Genomic DNA, 22164 nt, shown 5'->3' on the forward strand with positions numbered 1-22164 from the left:
GAAGCCATGACTGTTTAAAGTGGTATGATACTGCATCTCCCCCCCCCCGAATTGACAGGATCTAGGGCTACTGCATACTACAGATTATGCTGCAGAAACAATACTAGTGCCCCGCCTGGCAAACACGTGAATTGTGGCATCCTAGAACACGTGCAGCTGTTGTTTAAACAATAATCATGCACTTGTATCTGAGAAAACTGCCCTCGTCCAATTCCAGCTGCTTATCTTTGGCTGGATCATCCCTAGAGTGACCAAGACACTCATGTGGAGTCCTGTGTCTGGGAGCAGCCCATGGGTGGGGCGGAGATGCCCTCTCAACACGAGTGCAGCTTACCTAGTTGGGGCTGGGCGGTGCTCAGGTCAGGGTTGTGCGAGCGCTCCAGCAGGGTGCCAGACTGGCTCTCCTGATGCACCCACACTGCTCCCACTCTGCTACACCCCAGACCCAGTCTAGCCATATTTTAATTTCCCACAATGCCCCAGCACACTGGGAAATGGGAAATTAAAAGGGTGACTAGGTCCAGCTGCTCAGAATTTTTTTAAAGGGGCCCCAGGAGTGGGACCTGCAGTGAGCTGCCTAAGTATCTGGGTGTTGATGCCTGCCCGGGTGGCCAGGCTGCTTGGACTCTTGTTTACTGAAGAACATTCTTTGTCTTTTAAATAAAATCAGATGTCTTGTTTTCAGTAGTGATTGGGGCTCAAGAGTTGCTGTTTTTTTTAAGGACACAAGAACAGAAGAAGAGCCGGTTGGATCAGGCCAAAAGGGGCCCATCTAGTCCAACATCCTCTTCTCACAGTGGCCAACCAGATGGCCATGGGAAGCCCACAAGCAGGACCTGAGTGCAAGAGCACTCTCCCCTCCTGCGGCTACTGGCAAGTGGGTTTCAGAAGCATCCTGCATTTGACTGTGGTAGCAGAGCACTGCCATCCTGGCTACTAGCCATTGACAGCCTTACTCTCCATGAATTTGTCTGATCTTCTTTTAAAACCACCCAAATTGGTGGTAGAGATGGGGGGGAATATTCACTAAATTGGATTTATTGCCGGATTTTGACATAATCTGACAATCCGCATTGTTTTTGGACCGGCATTGATTTGTTACAGCAGGTCACAGCTATCATTGGCACTTTAAAAACAAATCTTCTCTGAATTTTACCTTATTGTCTTAGTAAGCTTTCCTCTAAGCTGAGGCATTTTAAACTTCTGTCTAGGTGATAACAACCACCATTAACAATCAAAAGTACTGCAAAGCAACAGGAATAGCAAAATGGGGGGCAGATTCGTTAAGCAGCACAGCAGTTAGCCTGAGGCAAGAGACAGAATTAATGGGTGATTAGCTGCCTAATTGATATTTAAATAGAAAAAAAGTTGACAGAGCAAGCACCTACAGTATCAGCATTTTCGTTAGCAATGACGTTATTTTTTTTGCTGGGGAGAAAACCGCAAATCGGCAACTGCAAAAACTACAATCAGGAACAAAACAATTGCAGATCAAAACAATTGCAAAACAACTGCAGATCAGTACTGAAGCCGGACTGTTGGAACTGAAACGGATAGGAACCAGCTACCAAACTCCATCCCTAGTTGTTTGCTATTGCTGCCTCCTGTGGGAGCAAGTTCCATAGCTTAACTATACACTGTGTGAAGAAGTACTTTCTTTGATCTTGGCTGACTCTTCCAGCATTCAGCTTCATTGGACGTCCACGAGTTCTAGTGCTATGAGAGAGGGAGAAAAACTTCTCTCTATCCACTCTCTCCATGCCATGCATAATTGTATACACTTCCATCATGTCACCTCTTCCTCGCCTTTTCTCTAAACTAAATAAGCCTCAAATGTTATAGTCTTGCCTCATGGGGGAGTCGCTCCATCCGCTTGATCATCTTGGTTGAACCTTTTCCAACTCTTGATTTTTTAAAACCAAACACAGCAATTTAGATGAGTGTCTTGCTGGCACGGATGGAGTTTTCAACAACAGGAAGTTGAGTTAGCTCCAGGTTTGGGGAAACACACCCTCCACAGGCCCCCTTCCCTCAGTAACTCTACCTCTTCTTTGCAGCTGGTGCAGGGGGCTCTTGTTGATGGGCCCTTAAGGGTGTGTGCCCTTAACAGATGCCTGACAATGGCGACTTTTGACCCTGATGGGAATACTGCATCATAGTTTACTGCATATAGATGCAATTTATCTGAGCTGGCAAAGAGGCTGTACTGGACCATATGCTGTACTGGGGCTCCAGAAGTGCCTAGTTTAAAAATACTGCTTCTTCCAGGAGCTCAACAGCTAGCCTCAGACAAGGCAGCCTCAGGATGATTGCTATCATGTTGATCTGCCTTACAGGATGATTGTAAGAACTGCAACAAGATAAGCTATTTGAAGTAGGGCTGTGTGTAGCCCCTAAGGATGAGCAAGAATTTCAATTCAGTTCACATTTCAAGCCAAATCAATCCAATGCACACTTTCCAAAACAATATGAGAACCGAAACACAGGCATCCTTCGAAATTCAAACTTATTTGAATTTTGCATTGCAGTTTGCCAACCAATGTTTTCAAAAATGCATGTGTCAGGGGAAAATGCATAAAAATGAATATATGAGTGAAAATAATATAGAAAAATGCATTGTATGATGAGAAATTGCTTGCAAAAATATGTACATTAGTCAAAACTGCCGACCAAAATTATTTATTGGGAGAAATTTGCACGAAAATGCTGGAGAATTTTCATAAGGATTTTTTTTAAAAAAAGAATCGCAAATTGCGGCAGGAATGTGGAGAACTGAATTTATGATTGGGCGAATGAGGAACTGAGAGGAATGAGATTGACAGACCTTTCCATCCCTAGCGGCCCCTCCCCCAATCCAATCTGGGGTCCCACCTGGCAGTCTGGAATGGCCCCATTTCAACCTGGGATGATCTGGGGCTAACCCAACCCGGACCTGGGCCCTGAATTAATTTGGGGGACCAGCCCCATCAGGAGGAGAAAGAAGGAGTTGCTGCTTCTCAGGGCCCCCTCCCCACTGTGTGTTGGATCAGCATTTAAAAACCCTCCTTAAACACACGATGCTGCATCTCCTTCCCCCTCCCCCACCTCCTGACCATATGCTTAAAACCCTAATGAAACATGCAGACAGGAAGGGGAGCAGGAAGAAGGTGCATGTGCGGAGATGAGCCAGCTTCTTAAGGTCTCCTGAGTGGCGAGCAACAATCCAGCTCTCTCTGAACAGCTCCCCACCATCACCTTGGGAGAAAAAGAGGAATGATTAACTGCGGGCAGAGGCGAGAGCCGAGGGCCCCTCCCTGATGCTCATGGTGCATCATTGTCGTATATAGATTGCAGGTACAGGTTTCAAGCTGTGAAGGTGCTGAGGTTCTGGTTGCTTTGGCTTATTTAAACGTTTATGTGAAGCTGGACAGGGAAGTGTGTGACCACATCGCCACTCCAGCTTTGGCTCTTCCACTGTGGATTTTGCCAAAGTGATCTGGCTACTGCTAGGGACTTTAATGGCATCAAGGCGCCCAGGGAGGGGGGAACTGAGCTTTGTCCTGCCAGGGATTCTTTCATTAAATCTGCCACTTTGGTGGTATGGAACTAAGGATCTCTCTCCTGACTCCTTTCTGAAAAGGGTTCCGTTCCCTTTGCCTATTCAGCGCTAAAGCAGTTACTCTCTGCCTGTCAAATTAAAAAACTGCTGGATTAAAAAAAAAGGCTGTCCTCTCCAATCAATACTTGCAAAGAACGGAAGAGCAAGCTGTGGCTCAATCATGCAAGGCTTCCGTTTCACCAGAGCGGCAGTGCTTCTCAAACGTGCTGCAGTGGTGGAACCCTTCACTTTTAACAAAAGTCTGTGGGAGCCCTTGCAGCAACATATTTTCAAATCCTTTTTAAAGGGGGTGGGGAGGGTTAGGGTTTGGATTCTTTGGAGAGCCAGCCAGTGGGGCAACTCTTGAAAGCAGCAACACTGAGGTTTTGAACATTTTTGCTGTCGATCTCCTTATCTCCGCTGATGAGAGAGGCCTTTGTTTTGTTTGCCATCCATAAGGCTTCGGCTCTTATCAGAGAGAGGGAGTCCTTATCTCTCTGTCAAAGAGGCAGCATATTTAAACCTATGCTGCCAGGCTGCAGCCTCCACAGAAAGGGTAAAGAGTGGGAGAAAGGTTTCCCATGGCAAGAGCTGGAACAGCACATTTTGCCCGGTAGCAGAGCAGCGTAGGCAGGGAAGCATTGTTTACCTGGCATCTCAATGTCCCACGGCAGTGCCAGTTACCAAAAGAGTAAAGGAGGAGGAGGTGGGATGCAGTTGGGAGCATAAGCCTGTCTGTGCTGCTGCACCTGCTCCAAGCTGAGCTCCCCCTTGCCTCACTCCCCATCCTCTCTTTCAGTAACTGGCAGCGACATGTGGCGTTGAGAAGCCAGGGAAGTGATGCCGCCCCGCCAGGGTCTGCTGAAACTGAACCCTTGGAAAGTATGGCAAGGGAAGGAAAGAACAGGAAGAGATTCCCAGGACAATTGCTTCTTACTTCTTCTAATCCCCATGGCTGCAGATCAATGGAAATCACACAGTGTGCATGCCTATTTGCCATTATAACTTGAGAAATGCTGTATTAGAGAGTAGGGATGGGGGGGGATATTTGATTCAGTTTGCATTTAAAGCTGAATTTATCAGATTCACTCTTTCCTAAACAACATGAGAACCGAAACACAGCCATCCTTCAAAATATGCACTAATCCAAATTTTGCAATGCAGTTCTCTAACCAAGCAACGTTTACAAAAATGCACATATCAGGGCACGAAATGAAGATTTGGTGAAAATAACATACAAACATGCATTATATTAGGATAAATTGCTTGCAAAAAGGTGTGCATTAGTCAAAACTACATACAAAATGTATTTACTAGGAGAAATTCACACTAAAATGCTGAAGAATTTTCATGAAGATTTTTTTTAACAAAATAGCAAATTGTGGCAGAAATGTGGACAACCAAATTTAAGATTTGAAAAATGAGAAACTGAAATCGACAGATCATTCCATCCCTACTGGAGAGTAATCCCCGCTGGACTCAATGGGACTTGCTTCTCAGAAAAAAGCTCCATTTGCATTTGTTCATCCAGATCCTGTGCATGCTTCTTTGAAAGGAAGTCCCAGTGAGAGAAAGGGGGGTTCCTTTCCAGTAAGAATGCAAGCCTACCTCTCATTCTTCCTGCCTTTTGACAGCCCTGGATCATTCTGGGTTGGCTGATCCAACTCAGGATGATCTGGGGCTATATCAACCTGATCTGGCCAAAGCCCAAATCAGTCTGAATCTGGCCAATTTGGTTTAACTAAGATGCTAACCTGAAAGTGATTTGATTTCTCCAAAGTGCCATAAAGATGTAGAGGGTTTTTTTGGGAGGGCGAGAGAGTTATGTGAACCTCAGTCCTTGTGTTAGCAGGTGATAGAAAGCAAAGCCTCATTGCTGAAAATGACCATTTATGGCAGCACAACAACTCACATTCAGGCTCAAAAAAGTTGGGTTGCAATTTTTTTTCTCCCAAGGAACAATCATATTTTTAATTGTTAACTGTGTTTGGATATGTTATCGATGGATCAGACTTTTGAGACTAAACAAACAAACCGAACAGGTAATGGGGGGTCAGCTTTCCTTGACCCTCAAATCTTAGAACAATCCCCATGATTCTGCAAACTCCTCTCTCCACTTCCTCGGTAATCTTTTTCCCACACTTGAGAAAAAACACAGGAAGATCTAAGGAAACCTATGTGGAAACACACAAGACAAAGCTGCAGGGCCTGAAAATAGAATGAGAGTCCATACATTTCCTTTACATGTTGCAGCCGAATCCCGGTTTTTGCAAAATCTTTTGGGCCCATATGCTTTTGTGATTCCCTATACGCCATAAAAGGAAACATCAGCCAAGTGCTCGAACAATCCTGTTTTCTTTCTCCGTTGACCAATACTTTCAAAAACTCCTTTGTGGTGCTAAAAGCTTTGCTGCGTCAGAACCAAAGCAAAACCCTCTTCACATCTGCACTGTGCGTGCTCCGTCAGCTAGTTGCAAATCGGTTAGTGTTGAGAGGCATTAGAGGAACAACCAAGTCATTTCTTGTCATGTTCAGCAAAGAAATGAAGAGACGCTGCCTTTCCCCAGCAAAATTGGACCCAGACTGTGAGAAAGCTCAGCAGATCTCTATAAGCAACAAAACTGATGCATCCCTCCCTTTGGAAAAAATAAAATAAAGTCGCATAGGAAGAAGCACCTATGGGCCCAAGCTGGAGCTCAGCAAACCCCCTGATCCTAAGTCTGCACCCTCATTATGCACATTAGATGCTTTATGTCATGAGAGCAAACAACTCCCCTCTTCCTATCTGAACAACTTATTTACTTAAATAAGTACTTTGCTCATGTTACAGGGATGGCAAACCTGTCCATTTCCATTTCTTATTTTTCAATGTTGTGCTGCTGCTGTTTCACCCCGAAGAGCACAATTAACTCAACTGCCAATGCAGACTTGAGTTTGGGTTTTTAGTGATTATTTTTATACAAAAAATGTGTGTCCTGTCATAATTATCTGTTTTATGATTATTTGACCCTGAGTGTATTTAGTCTGGTCTTTGACCGTATATCAACTACTGCTACCACAAATCTTAAGTTCGGTTCTCCACAACAGCTTGTGATTTTTTGCCGCCCTGGGCTCCTACTGGGAGAAAGGGCGGGATTTATTTAAATATCTTAAATAAATAAATTTTATTTATTTATTCAAGAAGAGGTTCTCATGACATTTCAGCAGCATCTTAGTGAGAACATTTCCTAATGTACACATTTTTGTATGCACACACACACATTTGTAACACAATTTCTCCTAATATGCATTTTTGTACATACTACTTGGCTGGAGAACTGCATGGCAAAACTCAGAGAAGCACAAATCTCAAATGATTGTTACCTTCCGTTTTGCATATTGTTTCAGAGCGTGCAAATCTTGCAGGTTTGCCTTTAAATGTGAACTGAGTTGAATGTCTCCAGTGTCCTAGTGCAAAACCTATATCTCAGCAGGAAGAGAGGAGATGTGTGGGCAAACTTTGCCCGCAGTTGCCATCCCTATCGCCCTCCAGTGTGTGGAGGTCTGAAGCAATGAGTTGAATGAGTCTCCTCTCCTAGCTGAGGTTTCCTGTGCAGTTTAGAACCCTATTTTTTCAGGGTTCTAAACTGCATGTAGAAGGCTCCCTGCTTCAGTCCTTCACCCCTCTACATGATGGAGAACTGCAGTAGAAATGGCTTGGAAATGCTCTTCAAAGTGGGGCCACGCCTGTACCTGCGTCCCACCTGAGCTCACATAGGATGTCAGGTGCTAGTTTAGGAACATTAGGAGAGCTCTGCTGGATCAGGCCAGTGACCCATCTTGTCCAGCATCCTGTTCTCACAGTGGCCTCCCAGATGTCCCAATGGGAAGCCCAGAAGCAGGACCTGAGCACAGCATCTGTCTCCCCTCTTGCAGTTCCCAGCAACTGGTATCCAGAAGCGTGCTGCCTCCAACAGTGTAAAGGCAGAGCAGACTGCAAAGCATACACAACTGAGTCCACTACCTGCCCCTTAGCGTCTGTTACTTCAGGCAGCTGCCTCGCACTGCCTAATGGTAGAGCCAGCCCTGACTGCAGTTCCCATTATCCCCAAGGACTGTAGTCCAAACTACAGGAGGGCATCAGATTAGGAACCTAGGATCACAGGACGTTGCTCTATACTGAATCAGACCTACTGGTGCATCTAGCTCAGAACTGTCTAGACTCTCCAGGGTGTCAGGAGGGGAATTTCTGCTTGGTTTTATCAGGACTGAACCCGGGACGTTCTGCATGCAGAGAGGATGCTCTGCCACTGAGTTACGGCCCTTCCCCAGGGTAGGGATGGCTCCTCTGAAGCATCTGGCTGTCCATCGCAGGATGTGAAATGTTACTAGATGTCTCTCTGGTTTTTATGTTCTGGTCGTATCCTCTATGAATGTTTGCCTGAATTGACTCCCTCTCCTTTCCTCTCCCCCCCCTTTGTTGTAACAGGAATGCGCCTGGGATGCTCAGTTAGCATCCCATCTGCGGCACGAAAACATCTCCGTATGGTTGATGCCAATCCTGCCTTGCCCCTTGCTAGCTGGAGCCTTCTCCTGCCACGGCAAATGCTCCCTTGGTAAACATGCGCTTCTACCAAGTGGCATTTCCAGATAATAATCTGGGCTGGTTGATTTTGGCAGGTCTCACTCTTTTCTCCGTTTTTCCTGGCAATAAATAAGGAGTGGATAAAATATCTCGCCAGCCAGTGAACAAGGAGCATTTCGCCTACCGAGAGGGAGCCATCGTTCTTATGCCAGGGTGCCAACCTGGCCAGAGTGCTTTGGATATGGCATTGGGCGCCATGCCCAGGTTCTTCTCAAGGGGTGAAATATGTTAGAATGAGCAAAAGGGCAGCTTAACATCCTGCCAGTCATGGCACACAGGCCGCAAAATTGGGGGAAGCAACAACAAGCCTGCTTTCTTGCTTGGGGAACTGTTAAGAGACTGAAAGGCTTGTTTTGTTGAGTCTTTTTTTTAAATGCAAAATTCTTAAATTTAAGAATTTAAGAATTCTTAAATTCACAATTCATTCTCCAGATGGAAAAATGGAAAGGGGGGGGACACACACCAATGCTTTCTATCCATGTTAGGGTGAGGATTTTGATTCAGTTCACATTTCAAGCAGAATTTACCAAATTAGCACTTTCCGAAGCAATATGAGAACGGAAACACAGCCATCCTTCGAAATTCACATTTATTAGAATTTTAGGATGCAGGTCGCCAACTAAACAACATTTAGTTCGCCAACTAAACAAAAATGCATATATTAGGGGAAAGTGTGCATAAAAATGAATACAGGTGAAAATAACATGCAAAAAGGCATGATGTGATGAAAAATGGCTTTCATTAGGAAAGTGAGAAAGTAAGAGAACCGAAACAGACAGATTTTCCATCTTCACCTATGCGATAGAATTTGGTGGCACACTTTCTTGGGAGTAAGCTCCACTGAACTCAGTGATACTTACATCTGAGAAAACAGGTACAGCGGGGCAGAGGATCTCCGGCTCGTGGGCTGAATGTGGCCCTCCAAACCTCTCTATCTGGCCCTCAGGACTCTCCCCAGGGAACACCCCCTCCCCAGCCCGCCCCTTAACCAGCCCTGCTCTCTGTCCTCCTTGATTGCTTTTGCCTGTCCGGAATATGTCCTTGAACTATGATTGTGCCTCTTGCTTGCTTCGATGGGAAGAGGAGTGTGTGGTCACATCTGTTGCTCCACCCAGTTTTGTCTCTGGACCCACCCACCAGGGCCAATCAAAGGGGCCTCCAGGAGGGCCAATTGCCCCGGGGGCCTCAAGCTCAGATGGGGCCTCAAAATTAGACACCTATTATTATTATTATTATTATTATTATTATTATTTGCACATCAAATTGTGGCACACTCTCAGTTCAAAGCTGCAGATTAAAGTAAAGAGAAAGATGTGGTTTGGCAACAGACATCATTCTTTGGTTAGCTGGTATAGATTTCATCAACTGTGACACTGCACAAAAATGAGATTTTTTCCCTCAGCAATTGGTGCATTTGCATAGAAAATGTCTAGAAAAGCATTTCTTAAATAAAACAAATCAAATTATGCCCCACTTCGGCGGGGGAGGGTCTCGTTTTGTTCCGTATGCCAGCATCGGCTAGGGAATGGCCTCTGAGAGGCCCTGGAAGGCTGCTCAGGAGGCCACGTGGCCCTGGAACTTGAAAAGGTTCCCTGCCTCTGAGGAACAAGATTGAACTAACAACGTCTATTTCCTCACGGGGGCTCCTGGATGCACGTCTGCCTCTTTTGCTGGTTGTGCTGCAAGCCTCATTGGGTTCCACAGCCATTCTTTCCTGCTCTTTCAGTCGGGGCACAACATTGTAATTGCTGGCTGGGGGTGAGTCTGCAGCTTTCACGGCCCCACCCGGCCATAGAGAATAAGAGGCAAGATCAGGTTTCGAGCTTTTTTAAAGGAAATTATACCCTGTCTGTAGCCAGGGCTGTTTTGCAAATTTTGGCACATCTTCCAACATCTGATGAATGACAAGAGATAGACTTGTGTTGTTTTAAATAGCAATCACACAGCATAAAAACAACTCTGAGCAAACCTGATGCATCCAGGGGGATATGGCGGCATGTTCTCCACACCCTTCACATTGTCAGAATAGGCTGTTTCCTCTACCTACTTCCAAATTCAGATTTCAGTAGACTGAGTTTCAACTCTACAGACACTTACTTGGACCAAGTTCTGGAAGGAAGGGCAGGATAGAAATTTAATTAATAAAATAATCAGTCCCACTGAACTCAGTGGAACTGAATTCCAAGTAAACACACATAGGCTTCTGCTGCATACTTGCACAGAAACGGACACATTTTTAACACTGCAAGGTTCAGGAGCTAGTTCAAGAGGACTAGCAGCATAGCAGCAAGTGGAGAGGGGGTTGGCAGTTGGTGGGAAGTGAGCCAGTGTAGTGTAGTGGTTAGAATGTTGGATTAGGGCCTGGGAGACTACTGTTCAAATCCCTGCTAAGCCACGAAGCGCGCTGGTTAACTTTGAGCCAGTCATAATCTCTCAGCCTAACCTACCTCACAGGATTGTTCTGAGAATAAATTAGAGAGGGTAGAGGGAGCTATGAGTTCCGTGGAGGAAAAGTGGGATACAAATGATCTTTTATAAAAAATAAGAACATCCAGAGGAAGCAGAATTCTCAGACAGCAAATGGGTTACCTATCTGAGTGCTCTCTAGGGATGGAAAGATCTGTCAGTTTTCGTTCACAGCTTCTCATTTTTCCAATCTTAAATTCAGTTCACATTTCTGCAGCAATTTGCAAAAGGATTTTTTTAATCCTCATGAAAATTCTTTGGAATTTTAGTGTGAATTTCGCCTAATAAACACATTTTTGAACCTGAAGATCACTCACGAAAGAATGTTTTTCAGCTGTGTTTTAATTGTACTTGTTGCTTTGGACTGTTTTTAACTGTATTTAGTATGTCTTTCTTGCTAAATTGTTTGTGTTTGCCACCCTGGCTCCTTTGGGAGAAAGGTCAGAATGTAAATTCAGTTATTATTAACAACAGCAACAATTTTAAACAGTTTTGACTAATGTACACATTTTGGCAAGCAATTACTCCAAATTTAATATAACTGGCAAGTGTGAAATGATCAAGTAAAAATGTTCTGGGTAACGGAAAAAAGTAGATGACTCTGCTGCTAAGTACTTGCTGATGCCTCAAAGGGTGGTGGTGGTGAATGGCTTTCAAGTACTCCAAGTTTCAAAGACATCCCCACCCAAAAATGCACAGAGGTTTCTTGATTTTCACTCTTTTCTAATGAGGTGCTGATGCATTTTGAAGTAGGCTATCCTTGCTATTGGTTGAAAGGTTTGATCTCTTTGGCAAGGAAGATCCCAGTTTCTTCATCTGACCAGTTGTGGGCTGCTGGTTAATTGGGGTTGCCCTGTGGGTATCTAAGGGCTTGTGCACTGCAAGGAGGAAATCAGGGGTGAGGATGATCAGATAGTTAAGACAAGCCTATAAAGATGATACCTTGCCACAGTTGCAGTTAGGGATGGATAGATTCATCTCTTTCCAGATTGTGTCCATTTCACACGTGTTCATTCATAAGTCCATTTCATCCCTTAATTGCATTTATATGCATTTTTTAAAACAAAGGCTGTGTGTGTGTGTGTGTGTGTGTGTGTGTAGTGGATTTAAATAAAATTCTCTCTCTAATCCCAATGCACACTTTCTGAAATATAGTTTTTCCTAAAATAATATTTCTAATGTATTTTGGTACTTTTTTTGTGCTGAGAACTGTATTGCAAAATTTGGGGAAGTGTCAAATCTGAAGGATAATTACATTCCAATCTGTTTATTGTCCAGGAGATGCAACTGAGTCAGTTTGTATTGGGAATCCCCAGAAACTGAATTCCTAAAGCATCCATAGTTGCAAATCTCATTGGCAGAGAGTGATACAAATTGAATTTCAGGGCATGGCTCAGGTGCTCATCTTCAGTACAGGTTTCTCATCTGTTCTTTTGCTTTTCCTTGCTTTTTCTAAGTCCAGCTAGCAAAAGGTAGATTGTAAGCTGCTGGTGCCAGAAACCTGTCTATTTTTTTGCTTCTATTACACTGTAAAGTGTAGTGACATTGAAATAACACTAATGGGTTGTATTCAACTAAGTCCTACTCAGGGTAGATCTACTGAAATTAACAAACCTAAGTTAGCCATATCTTCAATGGGTCTGCTCTGAGTAGGGCTAGCACTGAATGCCAATAACAATTATACTGGCACTACAGTACAAAACCAACTTTGCTGTGAGTTCTTTTCATAATAGATACCCATCTAGAATCTGGCTATGCAAATCTGCATTGATTCCTGCATTGAGCAGGGGGTTGGACTCGATGGCCTTGTAGGCCCCTTCCAACTCTACTATTCTATGATTCTATGAAATCTCTGGGGAGATTTATAGCCCCCTCATTTGTATCCACCCCCCTCGCAGCTATTGCTATATACTCCCTTCTGGTCTCTCCCCATTGTTTCTGCCTCTTCCTGTTATTTTCCAAAGGGTTAGAAAAACTTCATGTCAGTTAGATTGAGCAATGGTTATGAAAAGACAGACTGAGCCTTCCTGTTCAGAGGCAGTATATCTTTGGAGCAAATGTGGGGGCTGTTGCCTTCATACCTTGCTTATAAACTTTTCAAAAACACATGGCTGGCTGATAGTGGAAAGAGAATTCTGAATTAAATATGGGGCCTGATCCAACATTGCTTACATTATCTTCCTTCCACCCCCAGTTTTGCAGGCTGCCAACTTCTTTCCCAGCCTGTGCCTTTACCTTCAACAGTAACTCAATCAGCTGACTGGCACAACTGATAATATTAATCTCCATGGCTTGCAAAGCTTCACCTGCTAATTTTGGAAGATCAAGTTGCTAACAAAGGCATGGGAACAGGCCAGGCTGGGGTTTCAGGACAAATGGCAACCCTAGGAATGCCCGCCACTACACTGTGTTCATGGGACAATAGCTGTGGCCAATGGCCAAGGAACAGAGCAGAGAGTGCCCTCCCAACTTCTGAAGACAAGTCAAATTTTGAACTCTTTGCAGAATGCCAACATTTGTTTAGCCATTCTGACACCCATGAGCCTCAAAATATAGATTTTAGTGGGCAAGAAGGCTATCTGCGAAGAAGAGCCTTTCACTGTTATGCAGCACAGGGGAATGTTGGCAGACTCTCATTTCTCTTTAATAACCTATGCCTGATGACATTCAAGGGTTAAAGAATGTCCTCCAACTGGTCACCCTATAATCGGTACTGGCTGATAAGGGTGAGGAAGAAATTCAATTCAGTTTGCATCTAAAGTCAAATCTATCAAATCCACACTTTCCAAAACACAGCCATCCTTTGAAACTTGCACTTATCCAAATTTTGCAATACAGTTCTCCAAGCAGTGTTTACAAAAATGTATATATTAGGGGAAAGTGTGCATAAAAATGAATATATCAGTGAAAATAACATACAAAAAATACACTATATGACAAGAAAGTGCTTGCAGAAATGTGTACATTAGTCAAAACTGCATTAAAATGTGTTTATTAGGAAAAAATCACACTAAAATGCTGGACTATTTGCATGAGGATTTTTTTAAAAATCAAATTGCAAATTGCTGCAGAAACGTGGAGAATTGAATTTAAGATTGGAAAAATGAGAAACTGAGAGAAATGAAACTGACAGATCCTTCTGTACCTACCTGCTGATTGGGCAACTCATTTCTTAAAAAAAACATTCACGCATTGAGGTTCCAGGTGGTTCTCCAGGGTAAGAATGGATGTACTTGGCTGGCAAGCAGAGGTAGCAGCAAGTTGAGAAGGGTGTGCTCAACAATGGAACTTTTTTTTCTGTTTGGGTATTCATCACAGCAAATTTGCTAGCTTTAACTGAAAATGGGGGTTGCTGTGGGGAATTCTCAAGCTCCTGCTCACCTTTTTGCAGCTGAATGCCAGAGATGTTTGCTCTGCTTTTATTTATATATTTATTTATTATTTGATTTATATCCCGCCCTTCCTCCCAGCTCAAGCCCAGGGCAGCAGAAGGAGCCAGATTTGATCTCAAGCACCACCAGATTTTTTTTTTTTAAAAAAAGATGAGGTAGCAGACAATTTGAAAGACCTCCACCTTGAATTCTAAAGCACTGCTGCCAACCAGAGTAGACAATATTGGGCTGGATCAGGTGTGGGGAAACTTTGGCCTACCAAAGGCTGCTGAGCTGATCCTATCATCTCTAGCAAGCATGGCCAGTGGCCAAGGCTGATGGGAATTCAGCAACATCTGGAGGGTCAGAGGTTCCCTACACCTAAGCTAAATAGACAAGTAAATCTGTAATGTCAAGCTGTTGTTTAGTGTTATGTGCACAAGCTTGCATACTCCCCCTCTGGTCCAGAGAAATATTTGCTTCCATTTTCAACTAACAGCTTTGAATTATGCCCAAGTAGGAAACTGAGGTTAATGTTTATGGTCTATCAGAACAATCCACAATTTGAAGGTGGCTTGCTCAGACAAACCATAGTTAAAGCTTGTCCAGGTTTGGACATAACATCAAATTGCAGTTAGTTGAAAATGGTAGCAAAAGCTTCTGATACCTTCCTCGTAGCTGTGCCGGAGAATGAGGTGGGGAAGGACATAAGCCCAGCACTCATGTACGTGACACTAAACTATGGCTTAGCATTACAAGTAAGCACAGCAGTACCCTGCCATAGTATGAGACACCTTTCTAGATCCACCTGGCATCTGCAAAAATGTTTCTAGCAGGAATCGCCATCTAGTGGCAGCTCCTGGTATTGGCATGTATTTCTCCCATTCTATTTTGCTTCAAAGCGCAGCGAAAAAGCATTATAATTGGAACCATATCTAGGAAAATCCCGGCCAATTAAGTCAACAACATTTTTGAAATAGTTGTGTCTATAAAGGAAACCAAACTGAACTCTGCAATAGTTCAGCATTAGGCTGAGCGATTCCCACAGCCAGTGCCTTCTTTTCAGACAAGTGCAGCATCCATTGCCATCTCATTTGATTAAACTGTCAGAACATAAGCACTGTCAACCCTGCATCCCAGTTAGATCCTCTCTCCAGCTCTCTGCTATGATGAGTACTGAACCTGTCTGTATGAATGGACTGCAGTGGTTATTTAGTGGGGGCTTCTGCCCAAGGGCACTCTTCTCTCAGTCCAGCTATCCATCTGTCTTGGAGTCATTAATCCTGAAAAAAAAAAGTATGCTCTCCCTCTCTTGTCATCACTTTAAACTGCACTGGCTGCCCATTTGCTACTCGGCCAAGTTCAAGGTTCTAGTTTTGGTGTACAAAGCCCTACACAGCTTGGGACCAGGATACCTGAAAGGCCGTCTTACCCCTTATATACCCAGTCAATCACTGCGCTCTGCAGGTGAGGGCCTCCTGTAGATGCCATCTTATCAGGAGGTCCATTCTGCACAACATAGGAAATGGACCTTTAGTGTAGTGGCACCAACCCTACAGAATTTCCTCTCCTTGAATATTAGACAGGCACCATCTCTGTTATCTTTTTGGAGCCTATTGAAGACCTTCAACAAGCCTTTTGAGCACAGACCTTATCCCATCTGCATCTGTGTTGGAATTGCTTTTAATATGTTTTCTTTAATAATATGTTTTTAACCCTTTTTTTAAAAAATATGTTTTTAAAGTTTTTTAAAATGTTTTTAACATTGTTTTGTTTCAATGTATTTTAAGGTCTTTTATATTGTTGAGATTTTAATGTTTTAATGCAGTGTTACCCAACCTTTTTTATTTTTGTTGTTGTTGTTCCCATAATTCCTGACCATTGGCCATGCTGGCTGGGGCTGATGGGAGTTGTAGTCCAGCAACAACAAAAATAAAAAAGAGGTTGGGAAACACTGTTTTAATGTATTTGTATGTTTTTATTCTGTATGTTGCCCAGAGTGGCTGGACAACCAGCCAGATGGGCGACTAATAAATCTAATAAATAAATCTAATAAATAAATAAACACATTCTAGAGTGTATATGAAGCCCAAATTGCTTTTCAGCCTCTCTTTCCTGCTTCCTGCTATTTACACAAATGTTGCCTGCTTATCAGAAACTGTATTAAACAAACACTGCTTTCAACCTAGCCTGGGATAGGGATGGATGAGAAATTAGATTCAGTTTGCATTTAAAGCCGAATCTATTAAATTTGTACTTTCCAAAACAAAATGACAACTGAAACACAGCCATCCTTTGACATTTCCATGTGTCTGAATTTTTGATGCAGTTCACCAACCTAGCAATATTTACAAAAATGCATATATTAGGGGAAAGTGTGCAGAAAATAAATATATTGGTGAAGATAATGTACAAAAATACATTATATTAGGATAAATTGCTTGCAAAAATGTGTACATTAGTCAAAACGACATGCAAAAATGTACGTATTAGGAGAAATTTGCACTAAAATGCTGAGGAATTTTTATGAGGATTTTAAAAAAAATTTACAAACTGCTGCAGAAATGTGGAGAGCTGAATTTAAGATCAGAAAAATAAAAAACTGAGACAACCTAAATAGATTGTTCTATCCCTAGCCTGTGATAGAGGCCCTGATATTCTCCATTCTGTGCTTAAGCATGGTTGATAAAATTTGAGGGGGGAGGGGCTGTCTTTTTACACCCCAACCTCTCTCAAGTTCATTTCACATGGACCTATGAAACAATCCTACTTTAAACAATCCTGTTGAGTAGACCCCAAAAGCTTATGCCAAATATATTAGTCTTTAAAGTGCCTCTCTCTTTTTTTTTGTTGCAACAGGCTGACACAAGTGGTCCTTCGGAAATAGCAAAAGGGTTCTTTCTTTATGGGTGGGATGAAGAGTTTAATCAATGGGAGGATGGAGATAGGGAACAGCTTTTTTAACACAAAGGAAAAGTTGTTTGGGGAGTGTATCCCTTAACTGAGAGTGCCAAATGGTTGTCTTGAGTTCCTTGCAGGACAATTATTCCTAATAAAGGATGCACCCAGACAGGGCCTTTTTTGATTGTCAGATGTCTGATGAATCAAGCTGAGACTGTGGAGCTCGCAAGGTCAGGATGAGTGGCATAATCAAAATGGAAGTTTGGCTTTGAGAAAAAGGCATTTGCAAACTAAAGTCGCTCTGGAAACAAACACCTGTTATTTGGAAGCACTTACGCAAAACTCTGCACCTACAGGACCCACCCACCCACACACACACATGGCTGCCGTCCCCAAAGAGAGCCCTAGCACATATAAAATCCTGACATAAGTTTGTGCTTTATCCCTATGAATGCTTCTAACTTTTGATGGTCTACTGAATATATGAGCGACTTGCAGATCTGTTTCTGTCACTGTGCCACCAGTAAACCATCCACAGAGGGGATTCTTCTCGCTACAGTGAGATGCAGGGGCAGCCACCAAATGCATAGACAGTTCGCATAGCATGTGCATTGTGGATGTTGCCCTAGAAGTGCAAAACACAGATGTTTATGGGAGGGGCTTATACACACACACACACAAAATATGTGATGATGACTGACCACAAAATAAAGGGGCAATTTGCCTGTTGGAAGGGTCCATCTCCGATTGAACACCGGTAAACCTTTTGCATGGCTGTGCATAAGCTCAGTGGAATGTTTTTTCCGCAGAGACCATTCACCCATTTTGGATGTGAATCATCAAGTGTTGCTGAAGAGCTGTGGGAGGCAAACTCCTCCTGCGTGGGTGAACTAACCACTTTTGCATCTGCAGTCACAACTAGTCCACAGCATTAGCAACCCCTATAAATGACCAGTAAAGTAGTGGCAGAAGTGCAGGGATCCTTCATGATAATCACAGCCACATACCCTCCCCCTTTTTTCATTTGCTGTTGGGTTGAGAATGAGATCCATATTAATGCCTACTCCCACAACAACAGGCATCCCTAGGAGCCAATAAGCATGAAAGGAGAGAGCGTTAGCTACTGAAGAGAGTCTTCTCAGTAGGTGACTCACCTCCTTTCACTCTGATTGGCTCCAATCAGCAGAAAAGGACAAGGAAGCAAGTTAGAAAACTCTTCTCAGTGGCTAAAAACTCCCTTTTCATGCTGACTGGCTCATAGGATACTGGAGACATAGGAACCCTGCTGGGACCCTGGTCCCAAAAAAGTAAAGGGTCTAAGACGTCCTGAGACCCTGGACCATTACGCCCCTGTAAATGACCTTAAAGAGGCACCCATGCAAACCCTCCTTTTTGCTTCTGCTGCCAATGGCAGAAAAAATGTCTTGAGGATGAGTCAGTGTTCAGCACTGGAGGCTGGCAGCACTGGCGTTGTGCCACCTCTGCTATTCCACCCACTCAGATCCCACTAGTCAGTTTGGGCTAGCAGCAACCAGCATCAGGATGATCAGCAGACACCCCAGGGACCATGCAGCGGCCATGTGTCTGCTGTGTTGATTCAGTGCCACTGTCACTGGGAACACTCTAAGGGCTGGTCCGTATACGCACCTTCCCCACCATGCGACGACTGAAGCGTGACTGAGGCTGTGCACACGCTACCAACTTAAAACGCAGCTAATCGTTCTTTTATCTCCATTCTGATTGAAGCTGGATTTTGTGGAGGGAATGCATCAAAATGCAGTGTTTCATAAGAAATGAAAGGATAGATACAGGATAGGTACGGATTACAGCTAATGTCATGTGTATACTGCTTCCCAAACCCAGCAGTGGGAGCGCATTGGGTGTAGACACCACTGACAGAAGCAACATGTCACCTGGATCCACTTCAGACACTGCACTTTTTATTGCTGGCAGGTCATGCTCAAACTGTCCCTAAGGAATGTTAATTTTCTGGCTCCTGGTCCTGGTGGATCATTGTCCCTCTTTCGCCTTTTGGGGAGGCGACGGGGATCCCTTTCAAAGCACTGATGTGAATGCAAGTTCTGCACTTTTCAGCCCTGTCCTCGCTTTCTGGGTGTCCAATCTCTCTCTCCTCTCTTTGTATACATGCATCTAAGTGCATGCACATAGAATGCCAGCATTGTGCTTCCTTTTCCTTTCCATCTCCCTAGACGTAACCCCCTACCTAGCAAAGTCAAGAGGGATCCCAGCTCTTTGGCAGAGCTCATGCTTTGCATGCAGAAGATCTCTGCTCCAGTCTTCAGCATCTCGCCTTTAAAAGGCACCAGGTGGCAAGTGATGGGCCAGTCCTCTCTCTGCCTAAGAGCATGGAGAGTCCCTGCTAGTCAGCGCTGACATGACTGGCCTAGAACTGCAACCTGGAATAAGGTCCCTGCTCTTATGAATCTGTTAAGAGTTGCAACTGCTCTTTAATCAACACAACTAAATCTATTGTGGAACGAAACAATCTAAGTACCAAAAAAAAAAAAATCCGGTTACAGTCTACAATTTACAAGTGTGACCTGCTCCAGAAGCCAATGCAGGGCAGAGAAAATTAATTCAACGTAGGGAAGGCATGGGAGAGGTATTATCAATGCATCATGTGAGGAGGGGGATCAGGCAGGGATCCTTGGAAGGGGGAGGGGAGGGGAAGAGGGGCAATACATGTGCCTAAGGGGGTCCTATCTGCCTGAAACTCCAGGGAGACTATATACAACGCAATGGGCCAATGATCTTACTTGGTAGAAGGTGGCTTCTGATGCTCCCATGTGCCAAAGAACTGCCAGTCAGTGCCAACAATATTGAGCTAGATGGACCAATGATCTGACTCGCTATAAAGCACCTTTCAGTGTTCCTTGGCAAAATGTTGGAAGGCAGGTTGCACGCTGCAGTCAATTATCCGTGGATGAGGTGCAAATGCACCTGGCATTTCTGCCCCTTCAGGGAGAGAGGAGGCTGCCTTATACCAAGTCCAATTATCAGTCCATCTAGCCCAGGGCTCTGTATGCCAGCAGTTCTCCAAGGTCTTAAGTGAAGAAGAGGCAGTCCCATCCCCTGATCCTTCTCACAGAAGATGCTAGAGACCGAACCCCTGGGACTTACTACATGCAACACATGTGCTCTCCCTCTGAGCTACATCCCTCTTCCAGGGGCACGCCTGAGGACCCCGCAGCTGCTCTATACTGAACCAGAGCATTGCTCCCTCTCGATCAGTATGGTCTACTCTGACTGGCATGAGCTCTTCAGGGTCTCAGGCAGAGGTGGATCTTTCCCCTCACTTGCTCCCCGACCCCTTTTCACCTGGAGATGCCAGCGATCAGAGCTGGGGTCTTCTGCATCTAAAACATCATGTGCTGTCCCACTGAGCTACGTCCATGCATGTGCAAGGCCGCCACAAATGTTTTGCATTTGTGAGAGGGAAAGAAAGAAAGGGGCAGCAGCGGCAGCAGAGAGAGAGAAGAACAAATACTCTGAATATTTGTTCACCTCTTTTACTCAGTCATCTCTCTGACCGTGTGTGTTTTGGCCCAGCGGGAATGCCTTGAAGCCAGACCCAAAAAACCCAGGAGCTGAAAACAAAGGCCGCATTGGAAAGGAGTGCTGACCAAGATCAACAGGCAAGCGGCTGCTGGGATTTTGCAAAGTGCCAATCCCACCCAGGGGTTCCTTCAGTCCAACTCTCTCCCCCCACCCCGGTCCTCAGCTCACACCAGAACAAGTCAGCCTGGCTGCTTTTGGAAATCCCTTTCTTGACAAGCAGGCGGGGGGGGGGGGCTGTCAAAAGTGTGGTGTGGTGCCTGGCCAAAGTGGCTCTGGGCAAATCAGGTGGATGGAAGGAGAGAGGAAGCCAAGAGCCTTTGCAGAGCCTCCCCAGAAAGAGGAGAGGCAGCAGGTACCCGGGAAGTTGAGCCTGCCTGTCGGAAAGAAGATGAACGGAAAGGCAACAAGAGCCAATCACTGGGGAAAGGCATCGGTCAGCGCAAAGAAATCGTCCTTACCGTGAAGCCACAGCAGTCCATGCAGGAGGAAAAGCGCCAGGGCAAGCTTGAGATCTGGGTTCATTTTCTGCTGCAGATGAAGTATCTCCTTCAGAGGGATGTCAGATCAGAGCCGTCCTGCCAAAGGATGCCTTCTGCGAGGGGCTTGCCGGGTGGAGAGGCAGACAGGCGGCCAGAGCTTTCCTCACTTGTTGCTATACTCCTCACTACTGGGAAAAAAGTTTCTCTCTCTCTCTCTCTCTCTCTTGTTTCCTTGTGCGCAAATCTTAATTTGTCATTTAAAAGTTTAAAAAAGCAAATCCTTCTTTCTTATCTAGAAGGTTTTATTATGGGGGTGGTGGAGGGTGATAAGGCAGGGCTGGTTAAGAAAAGAGATCAGCAGCACGTCACTCCAGCAAAGTTTGCAGACCTCCCCCCCCCCAAAAAAGCAGTCTCTCTCCCAGTCCCCTGGGCTGCTGTAGCTCCTGGCAGAAAGCAACAGATTTCCTCTAGGCTTCGGGGTGCTGGTAGCTCCCCTAAGCTCCTCCTGGTCAGCCAGGGAGGCGCAGGTGCTGCTGCTGCAACTCTTGTGGGGGAACTGGAAGTCTGAAGCTTCCAAACTTGCGCAGGCTTTTCAAGGAATGGGGAAGATGCTTGGGAAAAAGAGAAGCATCACATTAACTGCCCAGGAACTCACGAGGATCTCATGTTGGGTGGGGAAAGACAAAGCCAGGAAGTGGCGACCGGCTCGGTGGCTGCTTCCCAAAGGTCTGGGGCTGGTGGTTGGCAGATCAGAGAATGTAGGCATGTGCCCAATTGCTCTCTCTCTCTCACACACACCTCCAGTCCCTCCCAGACGGATCTGTTTTTGCTGGGATGCTTGATTCGAGCATGGAATTCTTTATAGGGAAAAAGAAGTAGGAAGGAGAGACGCCAGCAGCAAAAGCCAGAGAGAGAGAGAGAGAGAGAGTCCCCCTACAAACAAAAATAATCTGTGTCACTTTCCCTCTACTGCCAGGAATACTGCTGCTTTGGGCAAGAAATCCTGACCCCCACACACATATTGCACACACACACACACACACACACACACACACACACACACACACACACACACACACACACACACACACATACAGGTAGCAGCAGGTGGCAAGGCAGAAAAAAGAGGAGGAGGAGGGAGGCAGTATTGTAGAGTGGTTAGAGTTT

At 44.7% G+C, this 22164-nt stretch overlaps 1 protein-coding gene across 2 annotated transcripts in view; it reads right to left on the minus strand.

The window, feature by feature from the left end:
* The window catches only part of LOC133371179 (vascular endothelial growth factor receptor kdr-like), a 344491-nt gene extending 322779 nt beyond the window's left edge, over window positions 1-21712 (minus strand). For both annotated transcript variants that reach the window (XM_061598328.1, XM_061598327.1), the window contains exon 1: window positions 20977-21712. In XM_061598328.1, coding sequence (XP_061454312.1) covers window positions 20977-21040 — 64 coding nt within the window. In that variant the 5' untranslated portion in view covers window positions 21041-21712. The remainder of the gene's footprint in view (window positions 1-20976) is intronic.
* Window positions 21713-22164: the final 452 nt, after the last annotated feature.

The sequence above is a fragment of the Rhineura floridana genome, chromosome 16 (genome assembly GCF_030035675.1).
Source record: "Rhineura floridana isolate rRhiFlo1 chromosome 16, rRhiFlo1.hap2, whole genome shotgun sequence".
Taxonomy (NCBI): Eukaryota; Metazoa; Chordata; class Lepidosauria; order Squamata; family Rhineuridae; genus Rhineura; species Rhineura floridana.